Here is a 23,021-nt window from a genome sequence, read left to right as displayed (position 1 = left end):
TGCTGGTGAACAGCCCTTTGTTTCAGTAAGGTTTAGTTCCATCTTCACTTAGTTATGTGAACCACACTTCTGGTTGACTCTATCCATTTTTAAGATGATTTTGTGGAGAAAACTCCTGCTCTTACTTATGGCCTTACAATCTGTTGTGTCATATTCAAATAAGATATTGCCTCTTCTTGTCCTAGAAGTAGATTTTTCTCTATCCCTCTTCCATACTTTCTGATCATGGTGAAAACAGACCCTTGAGACTCCATGAGTGGTTAAGAGCATTTTCACTGCTGCCTTATCAGCATTCTTTCTCTGGGACCTGGCCAGCTGCATGGAACACGACTGGAAGCAATGGATGTAACAAGTCTTGTCTTCTCTGTGCAGATGATTTGTGACTTTAGGCTGGGCATGCACTGCAAGGAAGCCGCACAAATGTCTCTCCCCTTCACAGCTGTGTGACAAGAGCTATTGTGGCCCTGTTACATGCTGGCCAAAGCAGCATCAAACCAGTAATAACTTAAGCAAAGCATTCACATGTGTGCTTAGAGCTCATTAAGGCCAATGAGATGTGCATGTCCTGGAAGAACCAGGCTGATTTGAGATGTGCTGTGTTGTGCATGCCAGGGGTCATAGGGAAATGCAATTTTAGATGGCTGAACAGCCACTTCTTCCCTGAGAAATTCCAAGGCTGGCTAGTACATAACCCAACATAACCCTTAATGTTTGACTCAGAAGGGAGCACTTAAGATAAAATCAGCTTTCCTAATAGCAATTTTGTTTGACATGTGAATTGTGTGCCTACATTAAAAACTTCCTTGATGCTAATTTAAGCGCTGCACCACTTCTAATAAAAATCATCATTTCTCCCTTTGAAATACTACTTTTAACTGATGAGGCTGGTCACTGTTTCTTTTTGGCTAAGTATGAAGTATGCACAAATGGTATGCTTGGCAAGCTGCAGATGGATACTCATCTTCATCATGCTGAATTTGGGCCAGCCATTCCTTTGAGAAAGCCAGTATCACAGATGATCTGGCATTTACCTGGCTTTCTGAAAGTGGATGTCCTCTCTCAACCCATCTACATTATCTGCTTCACTAAAAAAGGTTTGGAGACCCCTCCAAAGCATCTACTCACCACGTACTTAGGAGATTCCTAGAGTGAATTTCAAAAATGCCATGATTGATTACATCATGTGAACAGTGGAGACAGAACATAGCACTATGAGTTTGGTGACAAACTTGCCTTCTCTACACTATGGGTGTATGCCACAATCCAAAGTGGCTGCCAAAACAAAAAACTTGCCGTGTCCCAGATAATTTACATGGTGCAATGGGCTTCTTGGCAACCAGCAACTTCACAGACCTGAACTATGTGCACTTGCCTGGTGCTTGAGACCAAGCAACAAAACAAATACTGCCCACAAAGCCTGAGGAACTGTGCTGCTATCACCTCCCCAGCAAAGCTCCTGCAAGCAGCACCAGCTGCCCAGCTCCCTGTTGCCTGAATAGGGAATACACATCAGGAATGTGGAGAGAAGACAAACCAATAAGAGCAACCTCAAAAACCTCATAATGTGTCAGCCAAAAACTTCCTGTAGGTTAGACTGACCACCCTTCCAGCTCTGATGATGTCCTCAAACACAGACTTTCCAGCTACTACATTCCACTTCATACAACTGAAACCACCATCTGACTGCTGTGGACTGTGATGGACCAGGTCCAGGAAATGGACCTGCCTTGCTATTGAGGTTTATAAACTGCCTAAACCCACCAGAAACGGTAAATTCCGAGTGTAAGACAACAAAGATAAAACACTTTGATGTTCTTTGAGTAAGCATCTTGTGATTAATGTTTCATCTGATGAGGTGGCACCAGATGTTCTGAAGTGTACTTAGTCCTTACAAATGGATCATAGTGAGATTCCCCCCACGAAGCCTTTTCTGCATCCTGTTAAGAATAAATTAAGAAAACTCACATATATGTATGTATGTAAACAGACAGATACAGTCAAAGAAAAAAAGGTTTAGTAACTGATGCAAGTTCAACTCTTAAACAACATTAACTTCTGCTCTTCACACATATTTTGTGTTCTGAGGGTAGCTTTGACAAAGACCTATGAATAGCTGGGACAGCTCTCTAACTTTCAGTAATCTGTTTTTTATGTTATAACCACTGTTGTTAAGCTTTCATTTATGCTACAGGTTGTAAATATATTTTTTTGAAAAAGCCAACAAATGAGAAACAAAATAAATCTTATCTTTTCTGAAACTAAGAAGATTTAGCAGAAGAAATACTGAATACATATCATGAATGTGCATACAACAAAACCAGCTACATTTTGACCTATCACCACTGCTACCACTTGGAGTTTAAAAGGACATATTTTAACATCAGTGAGAGAAGAACAACTACAAGTTATGGCAACACTGTTTCCTGGTCCCATAGGCACTTTATCAGATCATGTACCCTCCATCTAGATTTGCAAGGCAAATCTAGGGCTGCACTTCTTGAGACCAGAATAAAACTCCCATAGACTTCAATGATGCAGGATCAAACCCATTCCCTTCATAACAGGTTCTCTCAAGCAATTTTATCCTAATTTTCTACCCTGTGGCTGAATTCTAGTGTTTGCAGAGACAAGCACTTTAAGTGGGAAAGCAAGGCACAAGTGCAGATCCCAGAAGCAAAGGCAACCAGCACTATTTTAGCTGCTGTATTAGAGGGCTATTTCACTGGGGGCAGAAAGGAGAGTTGACACAGCAAAGAAGATCAATATATACCAACTGCTATGCTGTCCTTTCCATTACTACTGCAGTAAGTTTTTTTCCCCAGGCATACTCCATTTCCTGTATTTCTATGGCAAAAAATTACTGTTTCAAGTGTGCCCCATGAAAGCTTTGCCAGTAAAATTACATAATTAACTGAGACTTCTGGGTTCTGAAGATACCTTGCTTGACTCCCCCCCCCCCACCCCAAATACACTTGTCCCCAGTATTACTTTCTTATCATGCAATCAATGCAAAAAAATACATGCCTTATGCCTTAATAAATGGCAGGAATACTGTAATCCTTAACTTCACATAGCTGGTTTTACTGAATATACACTAAGGACTGATCAACAGAAAAGATCTTCCTCCAGAAAGCAGCCCATCACTACAACAGAGGTCTTCCCCCATCTGCACGCACAGCTCTACTTCTGTCGACTTTTTCCCAGCTCTGCAAACAATCATCCCTTTAACTTTCAAACAAAGTGTGATTTATTAAAGCAGACTGCTTGGCAGCAAAGCTCTCCTGGAGTTTGAAAATATGATTAGACCAGTAAATTCAGTGTTTTTCTCATAAACTTGATTCTGCATGCATTTACCCTCTTTAAAAGAAAATACAAGCTCAGAAACATTTCCAGTACAGCTTGCTCAGGAAAACTCCAGGTACTTTCTATACTTTTTCTACAAGTCCACTGCAGCTTCAAGTATGCAAGATTAAAATAAATTTAAAAACCTGCATGAATTAAACCCCTTACCTTTTAAGACGTTTTCCCCCTTCAGCGTTCGTCCATTGTGGAAAAACTGAACCTTTAGCAGGTTTTTTTTGCAGCTATGCACATACACACACACACACACACACACACACAGACACACACAGAACAGAGCTTTCTTCAGCTCTGGTATTTCAAGTCTTTCATGTGATATCTTTGGCTGTACTTGCTTAATTCATTCCTGCTGCTACTCAAAGGAAGTCAAGCCTAGCGAGGGCTGGCTCTACAGCAATCACTGAAGATATTCCTGACTAACAGGACATGAGGGCTAATCTCACCTTATAGGCAGCAAGAATGTAAATATATTTCACAGCCAACAAATTCCTAAACCTTAAGAGATAAAATGCACAATATGCCCTATGACACAGCTTAGCAAGGAAGAGACTTGCGAACTTTAAAGTTTTTCCTAAAGAACAATGCTCTGTACCCCAGCGATGCTTTTGGAGCTCTAGAGATGTCTATTTATCATGGACTGTGCATGTTCCCTCGGAGTAGTTACCATGAGAACACAGCAAACAGGATTTGAATGTAAATTGCCATTTAGAGATGGGGGGACTTTTTTTTTTTTGTGGTAGTTAAAGAAGAAAACTTCCAGAGCTTGATGAAGTACACAGTTTTTCAACGCACACATTTGCATGACAATGTTTGCAATTCAAATGCTTGGTAGAGCGCACAAGAAGGAAGAAAAGCCAAGTTCTTTGCTGGTATTTATAAAAAGCAAATACTTCAGACTTGGGATCAGTAGCTGCAGTTCCACGATTACCCATCTATGCCACATAGCCACATTATGAAGGAATTCATAAGCCACAAAAAAAAATCCATCAGGTGGCACAACATGCAAGAATTATTGTAGTGCCTGAAGTCAGCTGTAGGCAGTAAGATCCTCTGGTGCTGGCAGATCATTTGCTGAAGCAGTCAAAATCTTTCTCACTTCTAGATATTACACTGAACTACACAGCAAACGTTGCACATTACAAATATCCCATCCCTGGGCATTTGATTTTTCCACAGAATTGATACTTATGCCATCTGGGCCAACCCCCCCCCCCTCCCCCCCCCCCCCAAGTCCCTCCCGAAGCAGCAATTGCTCCCCATGTGTCCCTCCACCCTGCTTACATACTGCCACAGTTACTATCCAAGATCCAGAAATTGCTCCTACCACTTGTGGACAGTCCTACCAAATGGTACATGCTGCAAAACAAGTAAAACTCTTGTCTGCCTGCTCTGCCTGGAGCTGGGTGCAACCTTTACAGCAGTGTCTGCTGCCTCGCCTGCAGCATCCCATATCAGCTCTCTGTCCCTAGCCTTAAACAGCTCAATTTTAAACCCCTTAACCACGGTCACTGAAAGACAAATCCTAATACACTTAGCAAAGGAATGCCTTGTCAGCCCTGCTTAGCAAACAACAAACCTTGATGAAGAAGAAGAACATGCCTTGCCTGGGTGACTGTCCAGAGAGTGGAATGACCTACTTCAGCCCAGCAAGCCGGGATACTCGGGGATGGGGACAAAGGGACAACCCAGTGGCTCTCAGACAGCATTAACAAGAGGCTGCACCACAGCAGTGATGGGAGTGATCTTTCAGAGAGGACACTGAAGTGAGGCATGGCTTACACATAGCACGAAACACCTTGCTCTTTCAGACAGGGATTCAGACTCACATGTTACATTACTGCCAGCACTCCGCAGGCAGGAGCGATTGCTTTCCTCACACCCACTCTCCTTACCACTTTTACCTAAGGAATGAGTCCTCTAGCGCCTGACCTAATTACTCAAGTGATGTGTCACAAAATGATGCAGCTGGGACATACTCCACAAGCCTTGATTTGAAGCTATGTAATTCTGCAAAACCCAAGGCAACAAGATCCAGGTAGCTGAATTAAGTGGCGTTGGCCAGGCACGACACCACACCTTCCGACTGCGCCTTCCTGGTTATGAATAATAAAGCCTTATGAGCTAGTTAAAGGGTAAGGAGGATAAATAGTTAGCAATTGTTGACCTGTGAGATCAGGCCAACATGTTATGTTTTTGGGAAACAGTTGCTCTTCTCCCAAATTATGAGCCTGAGCAGCAGCCTGACCCAAGCTGCCTAACCAAGAGCAATCTGTGCTCACAGCCTGTGGCTCTGCTGCCTCCAGAAGCAATGACAGCAGTAATTGGCAGCCAGAAAGCTTTCTTAAACCAAGTATTTATTGAGAACAACTGAGATTAAAGACAGATTTTTTAAAAGGGCAATAAGGATCTCTAATATATGAGCTGCTTATACAGCTGTAAATGAATACTGCTAGACCTTAACTTTCTACAGACAGCCCACACACACCCAGCAGCTCCACCTGGGCTACATTATCTATTTCCTCTACTTTCAAAGTATGACAGAGTAACTATTAATGTGACCAGGCTATCTATTACCTTTTCCTTAAGGACAGCAAATCAAATTTACTCCATGATCTGCTAGCTCCCAGTACCAGACACCACTGCAGCTATGCTGCAGCAGAGCTACCTCAGGGCTGAGCAACTGACTAAGCCATAGAGACACCTCCATTTAGGGCCTAACACATTTTAGCTTTTAACTGCTGGGCTCAGCATCTTTAAAAACCCACAAAGGCATCTGCTCCCCTGTAAGGAGACCCAGAGTCTGCTGATTGTTACTGTATAAAGCAAATGCTTAGTGTACAACTCCATGGGCATAGAAGTCTGCAACTAGAACACCTTATTAAGGATAATTTTTTAAAATAAAGACTTCTGAAAGTAAAGTTACCCAGATGCTTAGCAATCTTCTGTTTCAGGTACAGTAGAATACCCCTGAAGGTCAGACTTTCTCTGCCTGAATCTTTCAAGGTTATATGTCAGTACCCTTCCCAAAGCAGTACCATTAGACTTGTACTCTTATCCATATTTCTGCAAAAAAAAAAAAAAACAAAAAAAACTCCCTAGAAGGCAAACTCAGTAATTCATACAGTCATGTCTCAATACAACAATACTGCAATTCCAGCTTGACAACCAGCTCACCGACTGCTTGTACCTGCTCCACACCCTGCACACAATCACCCTTGCAGATGGGGTCAAGCTCTGCTATCACTGCTCCTTTGCACTGCATTCCTGAGCTGTACTTCTACCTGGTGTTTAGGCTGGTATCATGCTAAACTTACATTTGTAATGATTCAGAGCTATTTTAAGAACACAGCTTTAATTCAGGCGCCAAGCAAAATAGGTTTGTATCTTATTTCATATTAGAGAACAAACTGCTTGCTATTCCAGGGTGTCTCATGGTCATTATTAATGACCTATGCCTCAAAGTACACTGCGGGTGCCAATAGCCATACCTTGATCCCCTCCAATGGCTCTGCCCCCAGAAGCAATGTTAACAATCTTATTGCCTTGATACTAATTTTCCCAGAATGAATATGGAGTATGATAGGACTCTAAGAATTTATTACAGACTTTTTTTCTACCAGTCTTCCTTTGAACTACTAAGGTATTACCAGTTTCATTTTTCCTGTTGCTCCCTGTAGCCCCTACCCTGCAGTAGCTTTACAATACAGGTTTAATTTTGTCTCACTTATTTACCTAACCTAACTAAATTTTAAGATTAAACAGAAGTTAATGTAAAAACCTGAAGAGAAACAGAATTGTCCCTTTAGAGATCACAAGGTCTAAAAAAGGGCAGCTTTTATCTTGACAGTGACAAGACCATCACTTCAACAGAGGAATGACACAGACAATAAATGAGCAGACAGACATGAGTAGGCACCCTGCAATCCTCTTGCCTTGTGGCACACATCAACACAAGTTTCCTATAAAAACAATTTAAAAAGTGAATTTTTTGCCTACATTAAATACTTCATGTGAACTATAACTAAGCCAGGATTTTGTCTATCAGGACTGAACTGGTCTTAGATCTGCAACCAAAGAAAAGTGCATGTACCTATTTATGGGCAGGAAAGAACAGCCACATCTGAACCTGTTGAAGTCTCAAGAAGAGGGGATTATAAAAACAAGCTATAATAACTGAGGTTTTGAGAGACCAGCACAGCTGAGGCCCTACAGATGCTGGAGGTGGGGGTCACTCGCTATGATTATACCAGTATCGTGCCACTGGAGATTATGCCAATGTAATTTCAAGAAATAGCCTAAATGGAAACCTGAGAAGGCACTTGAGCCAACCTGCACAAGGCTGGCTGCTTCTGGGCAACAGGAAAACTGCTTCTGAAACAGCTTGAATAGGAAGTTTGGATCTTAAATTTACTCTGATCTGTCTCTTGAAGAGCACCAAGGCTTAGCAACTTTATTAATAGCAGCAAGCTGGAAGAACATTCAGCTGATGATTTTAGCAATGGCTGCATCTTCTTTTAAATACAGTCTTTTTTTTTTTTTTTTTTGTTGGTTTGGTTTTGTTGTTGGGATTTTTTTTGTGGTGGTGGTTTTTTTTTTAATTTAAGGTACACAACGAAAAGGAGACAGAAATCAGAAAAGGCAAGATTGGAGGGGGGAATCATTATCAAATAAAACAGGAGACAGAAAAAGAAACATGAAACCAAGAAAGAGAGAAAGATGTGCTAAAGTTTAAAGGGATGAAATGATACATAGTTCTGCCAGCTGCATGAAGATAAGGGGAGCTGAGGAGAAAGACACTTCATTAGCAGAAAACACTCATTAAGCATACCAAGTGGAAAAGTTTCCATGTTATGGATAGTTCAGAACAGATTGGAAATTGTGAAAACAGATACCCTGATTGTTCTGGGGTCTCCCAAAGATTAATGGGTCCTCTGTCCTTCTGTCTGAGGCCTGCCTGCCGAATGTCTTGTGACAAAAGGTCACGTACTCCATGCGCTCCCTTTAGGAAATTGCACTAATGACTGTAGAACCTGCTTTCATATGTAAATGTTCAGTGGTTTACTGCTTAAGCTGAATTGTTTTTGCTTGCCACTGCAACATATTTAAAAATTGAACTTTAGAAAAATTAAAACAATGAAATAATTACTGTAAATTATCACATCTGCTACCAACATGAATACGCTTCAGTATCTAGAACAACAGAGAAAGTGGCTTGCTATACATTCTGCTTTTCAAAGGCTTGAATTTGACTTCTATTTAACTTCATTCACTTACAGAATTCAAATACACTTCTTGAGTTCCCCCAGCTCCTCCCCTCCAGTTACAAAGGATGTTCACCAATAGGTGTATCCCCTATTTGTATCCAATCCAGAGAGGAACAAGTAGATGGAGAGGCTTTGCTCCCAGTAACACAATTTCAGCTCTCTCCTTGACAAATCTCTCCAGTCCAGCTCTCCTTTAATGCTGTGTATTTCAAAAAAGCAGTAAAACACTCCTTTCCTCCACATACTTAGGTATTTGGCAAGCACTGCTTAAGTACCTTCTGAGTGACATTTATCATTCCATATCACCACGACTGCAGATGGAAAGCACAGAGGAAAATGCTCAGTGAAGACCTTTTACTTTCTTTTGATCCAAGTTTACGCCACTTCAGTAGCTCATTCGAATATTTCAAGCAGGTTTTTTTCCTAACCAGCCCTGCACAGTGAGTCAGGTGATCCCTGGTAGTCCATGCACGGCTCCTGTGTCTCTGAGCCATGCTGGTTCACACCAAACTGAGTCACCTTATTTTCCTTTGTCTAGCTGAAAAGAAGTGACATGTTGTATAAGAGAATAAACTGCAAACTGCTCAATGGGATGTGCACCTACAAATCCAGCAAAGGTACACAGCAGCCAAATGCTGGTTTTGTGCCTGCTCCCGTACCTGCACTGCTGCAGAAGGAGGGACACCACCAATGTCACAAGGTCAGCACTAAAGATTACTGTGTCTGTTCAATGTGGAGTGGGGGACAGAGGGCAGCATTCAGCAGGCAAAACTTCCAACAGTGAATCCCAAAGGTGCATTTTGGTAACACTTCCCTGAATGAAGAACGCCACTGACAAGCATTATATACGGCTTTCCTTCTCATTTTCAGTCAAGTCTTCTACTGAATCAGCTACAAAAGAGAAGCTCTGTGACACTTGACTCTTGTTCTTCAAACAATATTTCTTATTTAGAAAAGCCATTATTTCAAGTTAAATCTTCAATCAAAGGCAAATGGAAAACAAGTACATCCATTTTTGCATAAGATTTCAGTGAGATTTTACATGTACATTGAAATGGATTGTCTACGGAAATTTCCCAAACTGTTCCTGCATGCACTCCTGCAATAGAGGTGGTCCCCAGAGACTGTCTCAAACTTCTTCTCCTTGCACAGCTGCTAATTCTGTGAGAACTGTGTTTTAGTGGTAGTAAAATATATGCACAGATACAGCAACATGCCAAATTTGTCAGGGATGAAGCATTTTAGTGGGAAAAGACTGGAAGAATAAGGAACATAGGAGTAGGAACTCGGTGTTTTCCTTGCTATGGAAATGCAACAAATGCCTGGTTCTTGCATCAATCACAGCAAATCCTTGTACCTTTGCTATTGTGCAGATGAGCCTTATTTATCAGGTATTAAAAGACAGGTAAGGAAAACCTGAGAGTTTGTTACCAAAATCCTTCTATTTAAGGGTCATGGGGGTTCCAGACAGAACCAGGAGCAGGGAAGCAGACAAGCTTTTCTAAACTGCCTTCCTTCTGTGATCAGGGACTTCGCTAAACATGCAAGCTCACGAATCCCAGCCAGGGCTCTGTCATCCACGTGGGTTCAGCTGCCTTGGGTGACTTCACACCTCAGAGCACCAAACACCTCAAGACACAGAAAGTTTTTATTTGCTTCCAGGCTGCTTCTTCTTGCTAAGGTGCCCAAAATCTGTATGCTATTTGGCACATCACAAATAGCAGAACAGTCAGCAAATGAAAACATGTAAAGTCAAGGATGTCCACTGTCCAGGTGGCACTAAAATCTACAAAGAAACCCACACATTTGTTTTGTTGGCATCCTGATTAACTAGGCAGCCCAGAAAAATAGAACATCTAAATATGGATTTATAGTAAAGTCACCAATCTCTGAGTTGCCATGTGAAAACCATAAATCAGATTTACTAGCACCTCTCGCTGTTGTATTTTTGACAAAAGCAGACCATATAATGAATAACAGTCTATTATGTCCAAAACAGATGTGAAAAATCCCAGGATACTAGAATCAGGCTAGCAATATTAATTTCAATGACTACCAAACCATTACCACTTCATTTCTAGAGAGCCCTCCAACATATTTAGGCAAATCTTGACACTGCCTTTCATCATTTGTAACACAAAAGAAAAATTGATATTGTAAGCCTTAGTCTCCAAGCCTGTTTTAAAAACAAAAATCTGAAATTGAACAAAACATCCAGCATGTACAATTCTAGGTATTTTCATAAATTTAAAGACCAAGAGTCTGACAAGAGAGTAATTCACACCAGTTTTTCTATACACTGAATTCATTCTATATCTGAATCACTGCCTATAGTGTCTCTTAAAATAAACTTTGTGATTTTGATATTTTCTCCCTAAAAAGGTTCTCACAGAGTTGTCACACAAGAAGTGCAGCCTTCTACCTTCTGTTTATAACCTTCCTTAGAGCCAGTCATTTATCAGAGTTGTGGGCAATGACTATTAAAGAGGTGCATAATCCATGTGCAAAACAAAAAATAAAAAAAAATCAAAAGCCCTTCCTAGTGCCTTCTGCTTGAAAGCCTTCTACAAAATCAGTGAAGAATGCTACCCTCTGCTTCACACAGTGGTAAATGGACCAAACAGGCAGCAAAAGATTAGGCCTGAGATGTACAGAAAAGATGGACATCATTTAAAATCTTACCTTCTGCACATTCGGTTTGATGCACCGAACAAAGAAAGGGTTTGAAGAACTCAGCGTCGCCATTAAAGAATGAAGTGATTCCTGAAACACAGGTAGAGAGAAGACAGTGGCTCACAAGCTGGATTTTTTGTACAAGCAACATAACCCCAGACAAGAGCTCCTGCAGCTCAGCACTGCAGACAGCATCTAACTGCAACACCTAGTGGTGCACACCAGAAGTTACTGCACCCTGGGAGCTCCTGCTTCCAAAGGCATGGGGTCAATTCCTGTGCGTTCCCTTCTTCCACTGGCTCTTTTGATCAAAACTGGCATCAGTGTTTAACAATGAACAAGACTCACAGATTGATATGAAAACAAGACTCACAGATTGATAGGAAGAAAACTGTTCATAAGGACAACACAAAATTGTTGTTTCAAGGCTCGTTCAAATGACTGCTTATGACTTTGGATCCACATTCCCAAACAGATAACTTGAGCAAGTCAAAAGTCTATGGCAAATCTATGGCAAAATCCACCAACTCAGATTTCCTCTTTTCATTTCAATCACCCCAAACCCACTCATTTTCCATCTTCCCTGAAGACAACAGGTTTTTTCCTAGCTTTAGAACTCTGAATGATCCAATGCACATTAGACTATCAGTCTAACCTCAGCCTGGAGATAAAAATCACAAAATCCCTCAGTCCTTTTATGATTATTACTTTAATTACATCCGCCCCTTTCCCGCCTGAGCCATCATTCTGTATCTTATTCCAACTTGCCTCATTCTGTATCATTAAGTATGATGAACCTTTTTAAACTGATGTCTTGCATTTACTTTGCAGAGATACAAATGATTGTACAGGAGAGGAGCTCAGGCTCTGAAGAGCCCACAAAGTTAGCAGTGGTAAAGTTACACCCCTCAAAGGTGGCACTTTGTGCCAGGCAGCAGAGAGAATACAGAGAAGGCTGCCAAGGAGGCAGAAAGTGCACATTTTAAAGGAGCAGCAGTGTGTGTCCTGCCATATGTCTTGGAGCAAAACTGTCAATGTCAGTCTGTTATAACAAATTCTTGCTTTAATCTGCAGACCAAGCACTTACTTGGTGATTGAACATGCAGTGAAAAAGGCAGCAAGCAGAGTTATGGCTGTGCACACACTGGTGCAGAGCAAAGTGAGGAAACAGCAAAATAACTGGGAACATAAATGGCAGCTCTTGGTTTGCTTGCTTTGCCAGCCTATGGACCAGGGAGTTGGGCAGCAAATATTAAACAGAACATACAAAGACAAAAATCTTTGTGTAAAGACAAATATTTACAGCTCTGAAAAGTACAGGCATCATTCTTATTAAACCCGTGTGAACATTACACATCTGTGCACAATTCTCTCATCCCAGGCTCCCACTTGGAGCCCGGATTGGAAAAGTTGATCAGTCTAAACAAAAATGATTTAAACTATTTTCACTTTCACCTTGGTACAGCCAGCCAGATTCTGCACAGTGCTGCAAGCCTCTAAGTCACTGTCAGGTGATGAGCTAATCTGGAGCTTGCCCTGGTAATCAACAGGCTGCAACAGATGGTATCTAAATTCTGCTCTTCTGTGTGCACCCCCAGCCCTGCATTAGGCAGGTCATCAAATGAAAAGAAGAGTCAACCAATTTATCATAAGAATAAAACTGTGAAGGCAAAGTTCTTATCTTCAGTTGAAATAAAATGGACTAATCTCTGTAAGGCTTTAAAACATGTACAAAACACCCAACCTAATTCTCTGGGGAAAGCATGATGTGAAGGTCAACATCTTGTAAAGCAGCCCAGCTGGTTAATGGTCAGTTACTGCAGCATTAGATAAGAGGCAATAATGTTTTGATTTCATGTTTTATCACCCTTATGTTTTCCAGGACCTCTGACAGAGAACAGAAGGACTACTACACTTTGTTCTACCTTGCCAAATGAGTGAAAAAATATGGTCTGTTTTTGTAAGGTTAACATTTTAAAGGTCTACTTTGCGCATATAGAAATAACCAAGTGGAAACAGTACCTTCAGCTACCCCAGAAAACCAGCAAAAAACACCATCTCATGACAAGAAATGGATACTTCTGAGATGAGTTATGGTAGCACAAGCAAGCTGTCCCAAAAATACATCAGTGTTTTTTAATAAAAGACATTGTGTGTGCCCCAGCATACACTCCTTGCTGTTCTGCCCAACACTTAGCAATAGTCTATTAGGATAAAATCTGCCCTTAAGGGGTTTGAGTCTGCTCTTCTTTAAAAAAGTGAATGAACTCTGCAAACGTATATTAATTCAAACAAAATGAAAGGCAACTAATCCAGACTTGTACTCATGCAATTTAGGAGATGTTCCATGCCAATCTTTCCCTTTTAAATAATTTGCAGATAGACTTTATGCTAGATTTCAATTTGGTGCCATTTTTTGATGAGAGGCTATAAAGCCTCATAAAAAGGTGTTTAACAAAAACGCCTTCCAAACTTTAAGCTAAAGCAAGGCAACACCTTAATGAGGTATTTATTCAGCACTTATTTTTCTCAGCATTCAGGCACTGCTGTAAGGCTTTGAGGGATTTTGTGGCTGGATTTAGATTATAAAGACAAATCAGGACAAGAGAGACCAACTTCACAGATGAGCTTTAAAATAAGAACAAATAGGCAAGTGGGGAATGCAACAGGAGTTTTCTGGGGATGGTGTGATGGAAAGGTTAGTGCATACTTGAAGCAAGCCAGGACAGTCAATCAGTTAATCAGCAAGGGCAGTGTCATAGAAGACAGAGCAATGTTTTCATGCTCAGGTTTTGCCTTTCTCAATCTGCACCTGTTCCTTACTGACCAGGGTCTGTCTGTCACTGATTAGCTACAGAGCAGAGCTGACACATTAACTGACCTTGAACTGGAGACTGACAGTAGGCTTTCGGTGCTTGCTTCCACATTTAAGAGTGTCCTGATTGTTGCGACTTGAAACGTGTTCAAACAGATCATAGATGAAATCAAGACTGAAATGGAAAAGAAAAATAGTATTCTAAAGTGTATCTTAACAGACTGTGACGTTCACCACTGTAGAATGCAAAGAAAGCACTGTCTCTTAGCAAGAAGCTCCACCATCAAAAACATGCTTATTGATTATTTTCTCTCTTATTTGCTTATTTTCTCCACCATCTTTAATAAACAATAGATTTTGCCTTTGCAGAATTTATCCAGGGAAGAAAAACCAAAAAAAAACAAAACAAAAAAAAAAGAAAACAAGCAAACAAAAAAAAACCCAAAAGAAAACAAACAAAAACCCAAACCAAACAAACAAACAAAAACAAAACCAAAACAAGGAGGTTCCTTCTTCTCAATTCCAAACACATCATCAGGGAAATGAAGTGTGAAGTCCTGGAGGCTTTACTGCATTTCACTCAACCAAAACTGCAGCTGACTGCAACCAGAATTGTACCTGAACAAAGACTAAAAAACAAGACTTCCAGCTTGGTTAGGGACATAACACAAAACAGGCACCCATGCAAGTCTCACTTTCAGATAACAGCTGTGCATGCTGTTTTCTACCCTATCAGTTGGGTATGCTCCTCTTAGCATTTCTACAGAAACACAGACATTTTAATTCAAGTTCCACACAGATGTTGGTGTAAAAGCAAAACCAGGCCCAGCCCAGTTTAACTCATTTAATATTTTTACCTAGATACTTCAGTTGACAGATGTTATATCAGAAATGTCATAAATCCAGAACAAATAACAGAGAGGGAATTGCTTATTAACAGTTTCCCTGGCACAGAAGGACTTAAGGGATTTACAAAGAAGCAACTTGCACAGCAAGGCAGGATGACTGGATGGGACAGGGGAGGGCACCAGATGAGACAGCAACATCTAGGCTCAGCTCCCTCTTCTTCTGCCATTCCTCTGTGTATCCTGGAGTCTCAACCAAACACCTACAAAAAGGGATGTGGTACCACCACAGCTCACAGGGTACCACCATAAGGACCCTAAGACCATACACATCAGAATGACATGAGACAAGTACCAAAGGCATCCAAGCTCAGACTTTCAGTCAGATAAATCTTAATAGAAGTTGTCCCCTCAAAGCAATCGCTATATGGCAGTTTGCACCCTGGCAGTCTCCGAGAGCAAGTGTTCAACCAATGAGGGAATGCCAGAAACACAAACATGAAGTAAAAACCCACACATGCACACTGCCTCTGAGGCACTCTGAAACAGTTTAAAACTATGACCACCCTCCAGCATCCTTACTTAGTACAGAGCAGCAAGTTAGTTCTCTAGGAAGCCCCTGGACTGAACAGCAACAATAGTACAATGTAGGTAAACCCAACTTTGTAAGAACAGATTACAGTCAGACCTGCTTACAGGCAACTCTGACATGCTCATTTCTGTGATACGATATGCTCATCTCTGTGTCATTCTGTGCTCCTTTCAGGTCTGTCAAGGACTGCTGCTATGCAATATCTAACATTCAAACCCCAGCAGAATTAAGTGTTCAATCCTGGCAGAATTAGTTGATACAACACCCCTTAGCATCATGTCCTTAACAAAAATCGCAGAAACTTACCTGCTTTCACGTAACAAGTTCAGGAGATCATCTCTAAAAGTATCCCTGTTCTTCTCCAAGATCCCCCTGACATCATACTGGACCTAGAAGGAAACAGAGCTGGTTCGAACAACAAGCCAAACAGTCAGGCACCTCTCACAAGAGCGGTGCTGTTAAAAGTGCTGAGGGAACAGAGTGCTTTAGTTAATTTTGAGCAGCCTTGGGGGAAAATTAAGCTAATGAAAGTTCTGCTTGGAATAATTTCAGCAAATAAAGAAATTACCTCCCCAGCGTAGTGCTTCACTCCAAAGTTGTGAACAGCAACCCTTGGTTTTACATAAAAAGGATTGTTCTAATTGGAAAGGGAAAAAAAAGAGAGAAATATCTGGAGGGGGTTGTCACATAATCCTCTCAACCCATACCTAAACAGACCATTGTTCTTCCCGTAAACTCTCTGGAAGATTAGTGCTCCAAAAGCAAACAAGCAACTCATGATAATAGGATTTGTTAGTCTGGGCTGCTTCAAATGCAGTAATAACAGATTTATAGCACATAAAAAGGCATTATACTAAACCTGAACCCCATCTGGCAGAATCATCTATAAAAGGCACTTTGAAACAGAAGGCTCTGTCTTAAACTGGCAGTTATGAAGATTGGTGGATATGCTTGCATCCCAGAAATTGTGAAAAATAATTCCAGTATCACAAATAAAGGTAACACTAACCTGAACAGAGGAAACAGCAAAATTTCAGTAAATGACATCAAGGCAAATGCTTTATTACATCAAGGGAAACTGAAGATCTAAATAATCTGAGCTACTGCAGGTTGACAGAGCTCTTATTTAGAGTAGAATTTGACTTATTCACCACAATAGAAACCTTTAAGTGAATAGCAACAAGAATATGTTCTTCCAGTAACCAACTCAGCCTTGTCAACAAAGTATATGTATTGCCAGGGAAGTAGGATCACATCCAAAAAAGCCTCTAGAACAATGCACCCATATATTTGAACCATGAATTTCTACCAAAGCAAAGAGTTCCTACATAATTTGCACAGCAAATATCAGCAAAATATCACATACAGCATGCTGGGCATTCAACTTCTCCAGTAAGGTGGAGTCAGTGGCTTGAGGAAAATGGCTCTCCTCATTGATGAGTGCTAGCAGTCCCAGTTTCTAGAACAGAAAGAAGAGGCAGAAGATGAATTAGTGCATGGAGGGACACAGCTGTTGTCCCGTTTGGAAAAATCACAGTCCTTGAAGTTGCTTTGTGCAGAGAGGCACAAAACCACTCATGCACAACTAAAACCCCACTATTGAAGGTGACTGTAATCCTGTTTTTCTGGAAACGCTCCTTTTGAAATATAGAGCATACGATCTGTGGACAAAATAAAGAAAAACAAGCTACTGGAAGAATCAGTTCTCCTGACATAGGCAGTTTTTAGATGCATCCAGTGATATTGCCCCAGAATCTATCCCTAGCCTCCAAGACATCCAATGATCAGAAGTCTGATGAGTTTGTGTAAAACAGCCTTTCAAAAAAGTTTCTTCCATATAATTATCCACCCAGTTGTTGAACCACTGCAAACTTTTAGCACGCACAGTGCCCAGAGGCAGAGCAAAAGATACACAGTTTAACTTCACCCTGGGTGAAGCACAACCTCCCTTTGTTTTACATATGCCTCTGTGTAATTTCCTTTGATGCTCCCCACTTCTCATGCTAGAAAAGGTGGTAAACAAAGCAAGCCACCCCACAGTTAATTAATGTGTCCAGCAAGCTCCAGGTTGATAACAGCCTCTCAGGAAAACACGGCTGTCCAGGTGCACATTTTACTAAGCCACTTCCCAAGGGCTCAGAGCAGCTCCTGAAAAGCCACCCTGCCCTGACTGCAGTCACGTCCTGCCCGTTGGATCCCCTGCCCGCTGCCGCTCGCGTCTGTGCCCGTCTGAACTCTTGGAGTCACACAGCCTGCCATGGAGATAACACACACAGCCTGCCTTGCACTGATGGCAGGAGAGAGCATGGATCAAGTGGTTCTTTTTAATCATCTCCAAGTATTGCTTTTTTATACCATCACACATGGAGAAAAGTTGCTGCAAGGAAAAGAGCTCACAATAGAATCCTTAACACAACCATACATGAAAATGATCTGATTAAAAGTTTGCTATTTAAACATGCAAGATCCACCATTTTCTTCACTTGTTCTTTGCACTGACAAATGTTTTAAAGACATATTACCTCAGAACAAAAAAAAAAAAAAATAGGTAAGAGTATCAAATTCTTTCTTACCTTTTCAATAAGATCCAAGCACTCTCCATTGTCTGTCCAGTCAATATCTTCCCAAATTAGTCCTTCCCTAAGGAAAATTAAGTGGGCCTTTTTATTGAAATTATTTTAGCTGTAGAAATAGGAGAAGCTGGTGTGTTTATCTTGAAAATTACAGCAAAATCAGCTTGCTGTATACACTGCCCCATATAAATACACTGCTCCAGAGACTGTCAAAGGAAGCTAAGGTAGCTGCAAACTAAGACTTCAACTGAACAATATTGTCAAACTTCTTTCAGATTTCTCCTCTCTCTCTTACCTGCTGTATTCCAGCTGCTCCAAGGAAAAGATGTGCTTGTTGAAATACTCCTGAAGTTTCTCATTTGCATAGTTAATATTGAACTGCTCAAAACGGTTTACCTAAAGAGAGAAGAAATTTTCAAAAATGCATATACACTTTAAGTATTTTACTCTGCTAGCAAGGGAATGGGTTAGGTAATAACATGCTTAAAAATCAAGTTCCAAAGAAGATGACAAAAATATGTAAAGCGTAAATAAATAAAGCATAAATACCAGACAATCCATTTGAATAAACTTTTGAAACCCACCTCAAAGTTTTCAAATCCAAATATGTCCAAAATTCCAATAGTCTTGAAGTCTTCCTTGCTCCTGATTCTGCTATTGATTTTCTTAATGACCCATGCAAAACACTGAGAATAAAGTGCCATAGCCATAGAATCTCTGCTGTCTATTGCCTGTGTTAAAGAGGGAATAGACAACGCATCAACCACCCCATGACTGAGAATTGACAAGATTCTGCTGGTCAGTGCCCTTAGCACAGCACAAAACAACGCACAATGCAAGCAGCTCCCTATTCCTATGTAGCTTGGCAGCAATTGTATTTACACTTACAAAGCATCATGATTTGGCCTTTAACAGTTTAACTTAAAACAGCTGCACTTTAAAATGTGGCTTTAAAATTACACTTCAGGCAGCATTCAAAACACTAGGAAATTATAAACTTCAGGTGTGGAGGAAGGAAAGAGAAGTGTAGGAGACAATACCTTAATTCACCCTTTTCCAGAGGGAAACATCATGTTATGCATACCTATTTCTAATTCACTCTCTAATGATAAAAAATATTTCTCCTGAAAATTTTGAGAAAACATCCCCCTGACACAAGTGTCAATAGTGAAAAAAATATCAGGCTACATGTTTAGAATTTGAAAAAAATGGGAAGTAATCAGTGTTCATAAAAATAACAAGGGACAAGCTATAAGCCCGGGCCAAAATTATTGGATGGGATCTTAAGAGATTATACCCTTCCCAGAAGTATCTATGTAATATTTTTGATTACAACTCTGATGCATGAGCTAAGGTTCTGTTCTTGAGTGATCACTGATTTCTCTAGACTTGAAGACTAAGACATCTTTCAAAGACCCTAAAAACATGTCAAAATTGAGATGCCTTTACCTGTTGTATACTAAGAGGTGTTAGGATTTCTTCTCCCCTGAGAATCATTGACCTCTGAGTCAATGCTTCTGTTAGCTGTGTGGAGTCCAACCCCAGTAACTCAGCAGATCGACCCAAGGCTGGCAAAAGAGAAAGACAAATATAAATATGTCCTTAAATATATAAAGCTATGAAACCAATTTGTTTTTGACTATTATTATTATTATTACTACTACAACTACCACTACCATTTAAGATGCTCCTAAAATGACAGGAATTAAAGATGAAAACACAACAAGAAATTCTAGGATACTGTTTTGCTGCTCATGAAAAGGCATAAATATGAGCAACTGAAGGAAATTAGTTGTAGAAGTACATCACAAGTAAGTCACAAATATTTATTTTCCTCTTAATGCTACACCAAGAACTTAATCTACTAACACATTTTTCCAGACACAAACATTAATAGACTCTTTGTCCACATGAATGTGTTTCCATTTTTCTTGGGATGATGAGGATTAACCAGTGACATTTTTCTTCCATGCATACTTTAATCTTCAGTTTTGCTATAATGTGGTATATAAAAAAGTACATAATTCTACTCTCTAATGCCATACTTAAACAAACATTTTAAATGCCCACCAGCTCAATCTTTAGACATACCAGCACATTCTTTCAGATATGTAATTGAAATACTGCAAGCTCTAAAAAAAGATACTTTCAGTGGAGATCCTGGTTAGGGAATGTATTTGAGCACTGCTATTTTATCAGCTTGAGAATATTTCAAAGAAGGAATTAGATTCAAATAGAATTTCATTACTGTTAATGGAATAAGTATGTGCTCAAGGTCTTCCCAAATTAAGACTTAGCATCCAGCAGCAGACTACTTTGCCTTATCTGTCAAACCCCATCCTCTCAAAGTAACATTTTAATCAACATTTACAGATGTTAAAAAGCAGTAAAACCCTTTCACTCCTTGTCCTTGCTATGTTTAGATATACTAACAACAAATAAGGCTTTCAGAACCCCAAGAAACATTTAGATTGGGATGCACAGCCTTCTCACCTGTTTTAAAGGACACTTGTGCCCCCCCAGCAGTGATGAACTCAACATTTCCGAGATGCAAAATGCCAGCCAACAGCCTCAGAACTTCTCGTACTTCCTCCCTGCTGAACTCCATCACTTCCATTGCAGTCTGGAATGACATGTGAGCTTCTTCAATAACATGCACAGACTCAAAAATGGGAGGCCTTAGGAAAGCAAGTCAGGACTAAAAGAGAGCTGGCTCGAGTTCATTCCTTTGGTTTCAACCCAAACTGAATACACTCTAAGGCATCACTGGGACATCTTGGAACATGTAAGCATCACTCTGCTTTTAAGAAATTTCATTTTGATGTGGTAATGATGTTGTAATTTGCTTTCAAATTCATCATTAAAATCATATAAATATTGGAACGACCTGCTGAGTTGTACATCAGTTGCAATTACTGTAATTTGAATTATTAATTGATTACCTCCTGCATGTTTTTACCAAAATTTGCCTACTAGCCTTGTAGGTAACAAGGCATGAGGGAGAAAACACAGCAACATGTAAGATTTGATAATTTTTGTGCCCAAACATGCACCTTACCAATGTGGTCTGACAACTTCCAGTCAAACTGAAGAAGAAAAGTAACTATATAAAAAGTGTTGAATTTATGAATAAACAGTATGGCAACAATCAAGGCTCAATTACATAAATGAGGAGAAGAGCAAATAGTAAAATATTAAAAGAAACACTAAAACAAGAGGAACACATGCTTTCCTTTGACACAGAAGGGGTAACTGTGTGCCTCTTGAAATGACCAAACTTTCCAAATTTTGGTGTAATATGAGCCTCTCTGAGACCAGATCACTGTTTTGTGCCCCTATAGTCAGACTCATCGTGTTATAGTCACTGCAGCTGTTTGACAGATGACACATTTTGTCTTTCATAAATCATCCATTACAAATGGAAAAGCCTCAGACTCATCCCACAACTCAAAGCAGGGTAGAGATAATGGTTGAAGGTTTATTTTGTAAAGAAGACCTCTCACAACTAAAGGGAAGCAGCACTACAAGTTCATCTCCCTGCGCACTGTGCTGTTCCTTTCTGTCTCCTATAAAAAAGTTTCCCTTCAGTAACACTTCCAAGACTTACACTGCAATAAAAGCAGGCAAAGGACATGACTATAACAGGAAAAGGCAGGTGAGGGTGAGCTGGGGGGTTTCTGCCCACCTCCTGCTCTGGGAATGCAGCCTGGCAGTCCCACTCCCAGCCTGCCCATGCTGCAGGCAGCAGGCAAACATCACCTGGCCAGCTGATTTCATGGTCTGCCTAGCTGGGCATGATTAGCACAAATTAAATGCCATGACAATCAACTTCAGCATGTGACTACAATATAGGTAAGTTACCAATGTTTCCAACACTTCCTTCTGCCATAGAGGATGAGGGATTTTTACACTGAAAAAATCTGCTGCATCCACTAGACATTAGTTCATCAGTTTGGCAAAAAGATTAACATAGCTAAGCAAAAACAGTTTGGTGAAGGGCATAAAACCAAATGTTTTATCTGATTTTTAAAATCTAACACACATCACCTCAGTGCTACAATACCCAATTAGTGTGGTCAGTATGGACTAATTGCTGTGGAGGTGAGAACATAAAGCCATTCAGAGAAATTCCATCAGGACCTGGGTTTTTAATCTGTGTTTATGCTTTCATAACTCTATTGTGTAAGTTACTCCATACAACTGCATTTTCCAGCTGCAACTTAAAGAGTCACAGGTGCTTTGCTCCCTGTGTGCTGTACTGCAGACTCCACCCAGTAGATACCACATGAATTGGGCAAAGCTTTCAGACTGAAAACCAGGGATATATATATATATATGTATACACACACACACATGTATATGTATATGTCTATAGATGTATATATACACATATATGCATATGCATACATATCTGTAATATAAATATTCTTTTCATTTCAAAACATTTTGCTAAATTACAGCATACTTTGAAACAATGAGTAAAAATGAAATACTGGAGGAAAGATAAAGGCATGCTCAAAATGACAGTGAAGCATTCTGAGAAAGTATAAATCCCTGTAAGATTAATCCCTCAGTGAGAGAGCTGCACATGGAGGAAAGCACAGGAAGGCTTTGTACCCTGCTCTGTCAATGGGCCCCACACACCTGAACTTCCAGCACTTTTAAAGCAAAGGAATGAGGGAAGCAACTCACAATGACTTCCTTGAAAGAATCTTTGTCACTGATTGTCTTATCCGCTGTACATCCAGACTGGTTCAGGTAGTGGTAGTTCTCAGGTACAGATAAGTAAAAAGCATCTAATGAGAGAAAACAGGGTAAGTGAAAAGGAATACCAAAACAGAAGTACTCCACAAGTCACTATGTCAGACTTAAACAGTTCACAATTCATTTCCTCAGAAA

General features: G+C 40.3%; 1 protein-coding gene across 1 annotated transcript in view; it reads right to left on the bottom strand.

Annotated features, from left to right (window-relative positions):
• Window positions 1-23,021, bottom strand: part of MYO10 (myosin X) — a 163,405-nt gene that overhangs the window by 39,932 nt on the left and 100,452 nt on the right. Inside the window, exons 9-19 of the mRNA XM_054629809.2 lie at window positions 22,815-22,918; window positions 20,616-20,745; window positions 19,572-19,690; window positions 18,707-18,853; window positions 18,418-18,518; window positions 18,123-18,189; window positions 16,916-17,008; window positions 16,118-16,186; window positions 15,856-15,938; window positions 14,179-14,287; window positions 11,307-11,387 (exon numbers count right to left, since the gene is read on the bottom strand). Of these exons, the coding sequence (XP_054485784.2) occupies window positions 11,307-11,387; window positions 14,179-14,287; window positions 15,856-15,938; window positions 16,118-16,186; window positions 16,916-17,008; window positions 18,123-18,189; window positions 18,418-18,518; window positions 18,707-18,853; window positions 19,572-19,690; window positions 20,616-20,745; window positions 22,815-22,918 (1,103 nt within the window). The remainder of the gene's footprint in view (window positions 1-11,306; window positions 11,388-14,178; window positions 14,288-15,855; window positions 15,939-16,117; window positions 16,187-16,915; window positions 17,009-18,122; window positions 18,190-18,417; window positions 18,519-18,706; window positions 18,854-19,571; window positions 19,691-20,615; window positions 20,746-22,814; window positions 22,919-23,021) is intronic.

This window comes from Agelaius phoeniceus, chromosome 1 (genome assembly GCF_051311805.1).
Source record: "Agelaius phoeniceus isolate bAgePho1 chromosome 1, bAgePho1.hap1, whole genome shotgun sequence".
In the NCBI taxonomy this organism is placed as follows: Eukaryota; Metazoa; Chordata; class Aves; order Passeriformes; family Icteridae; genus Agelaius; species Agelaius phoeniceus.
The sequence above is the reverse complement of the archived record's forward strand: the minus strand, read 5'-3'. Positions and strand labels throughout refer to the sequence as shown.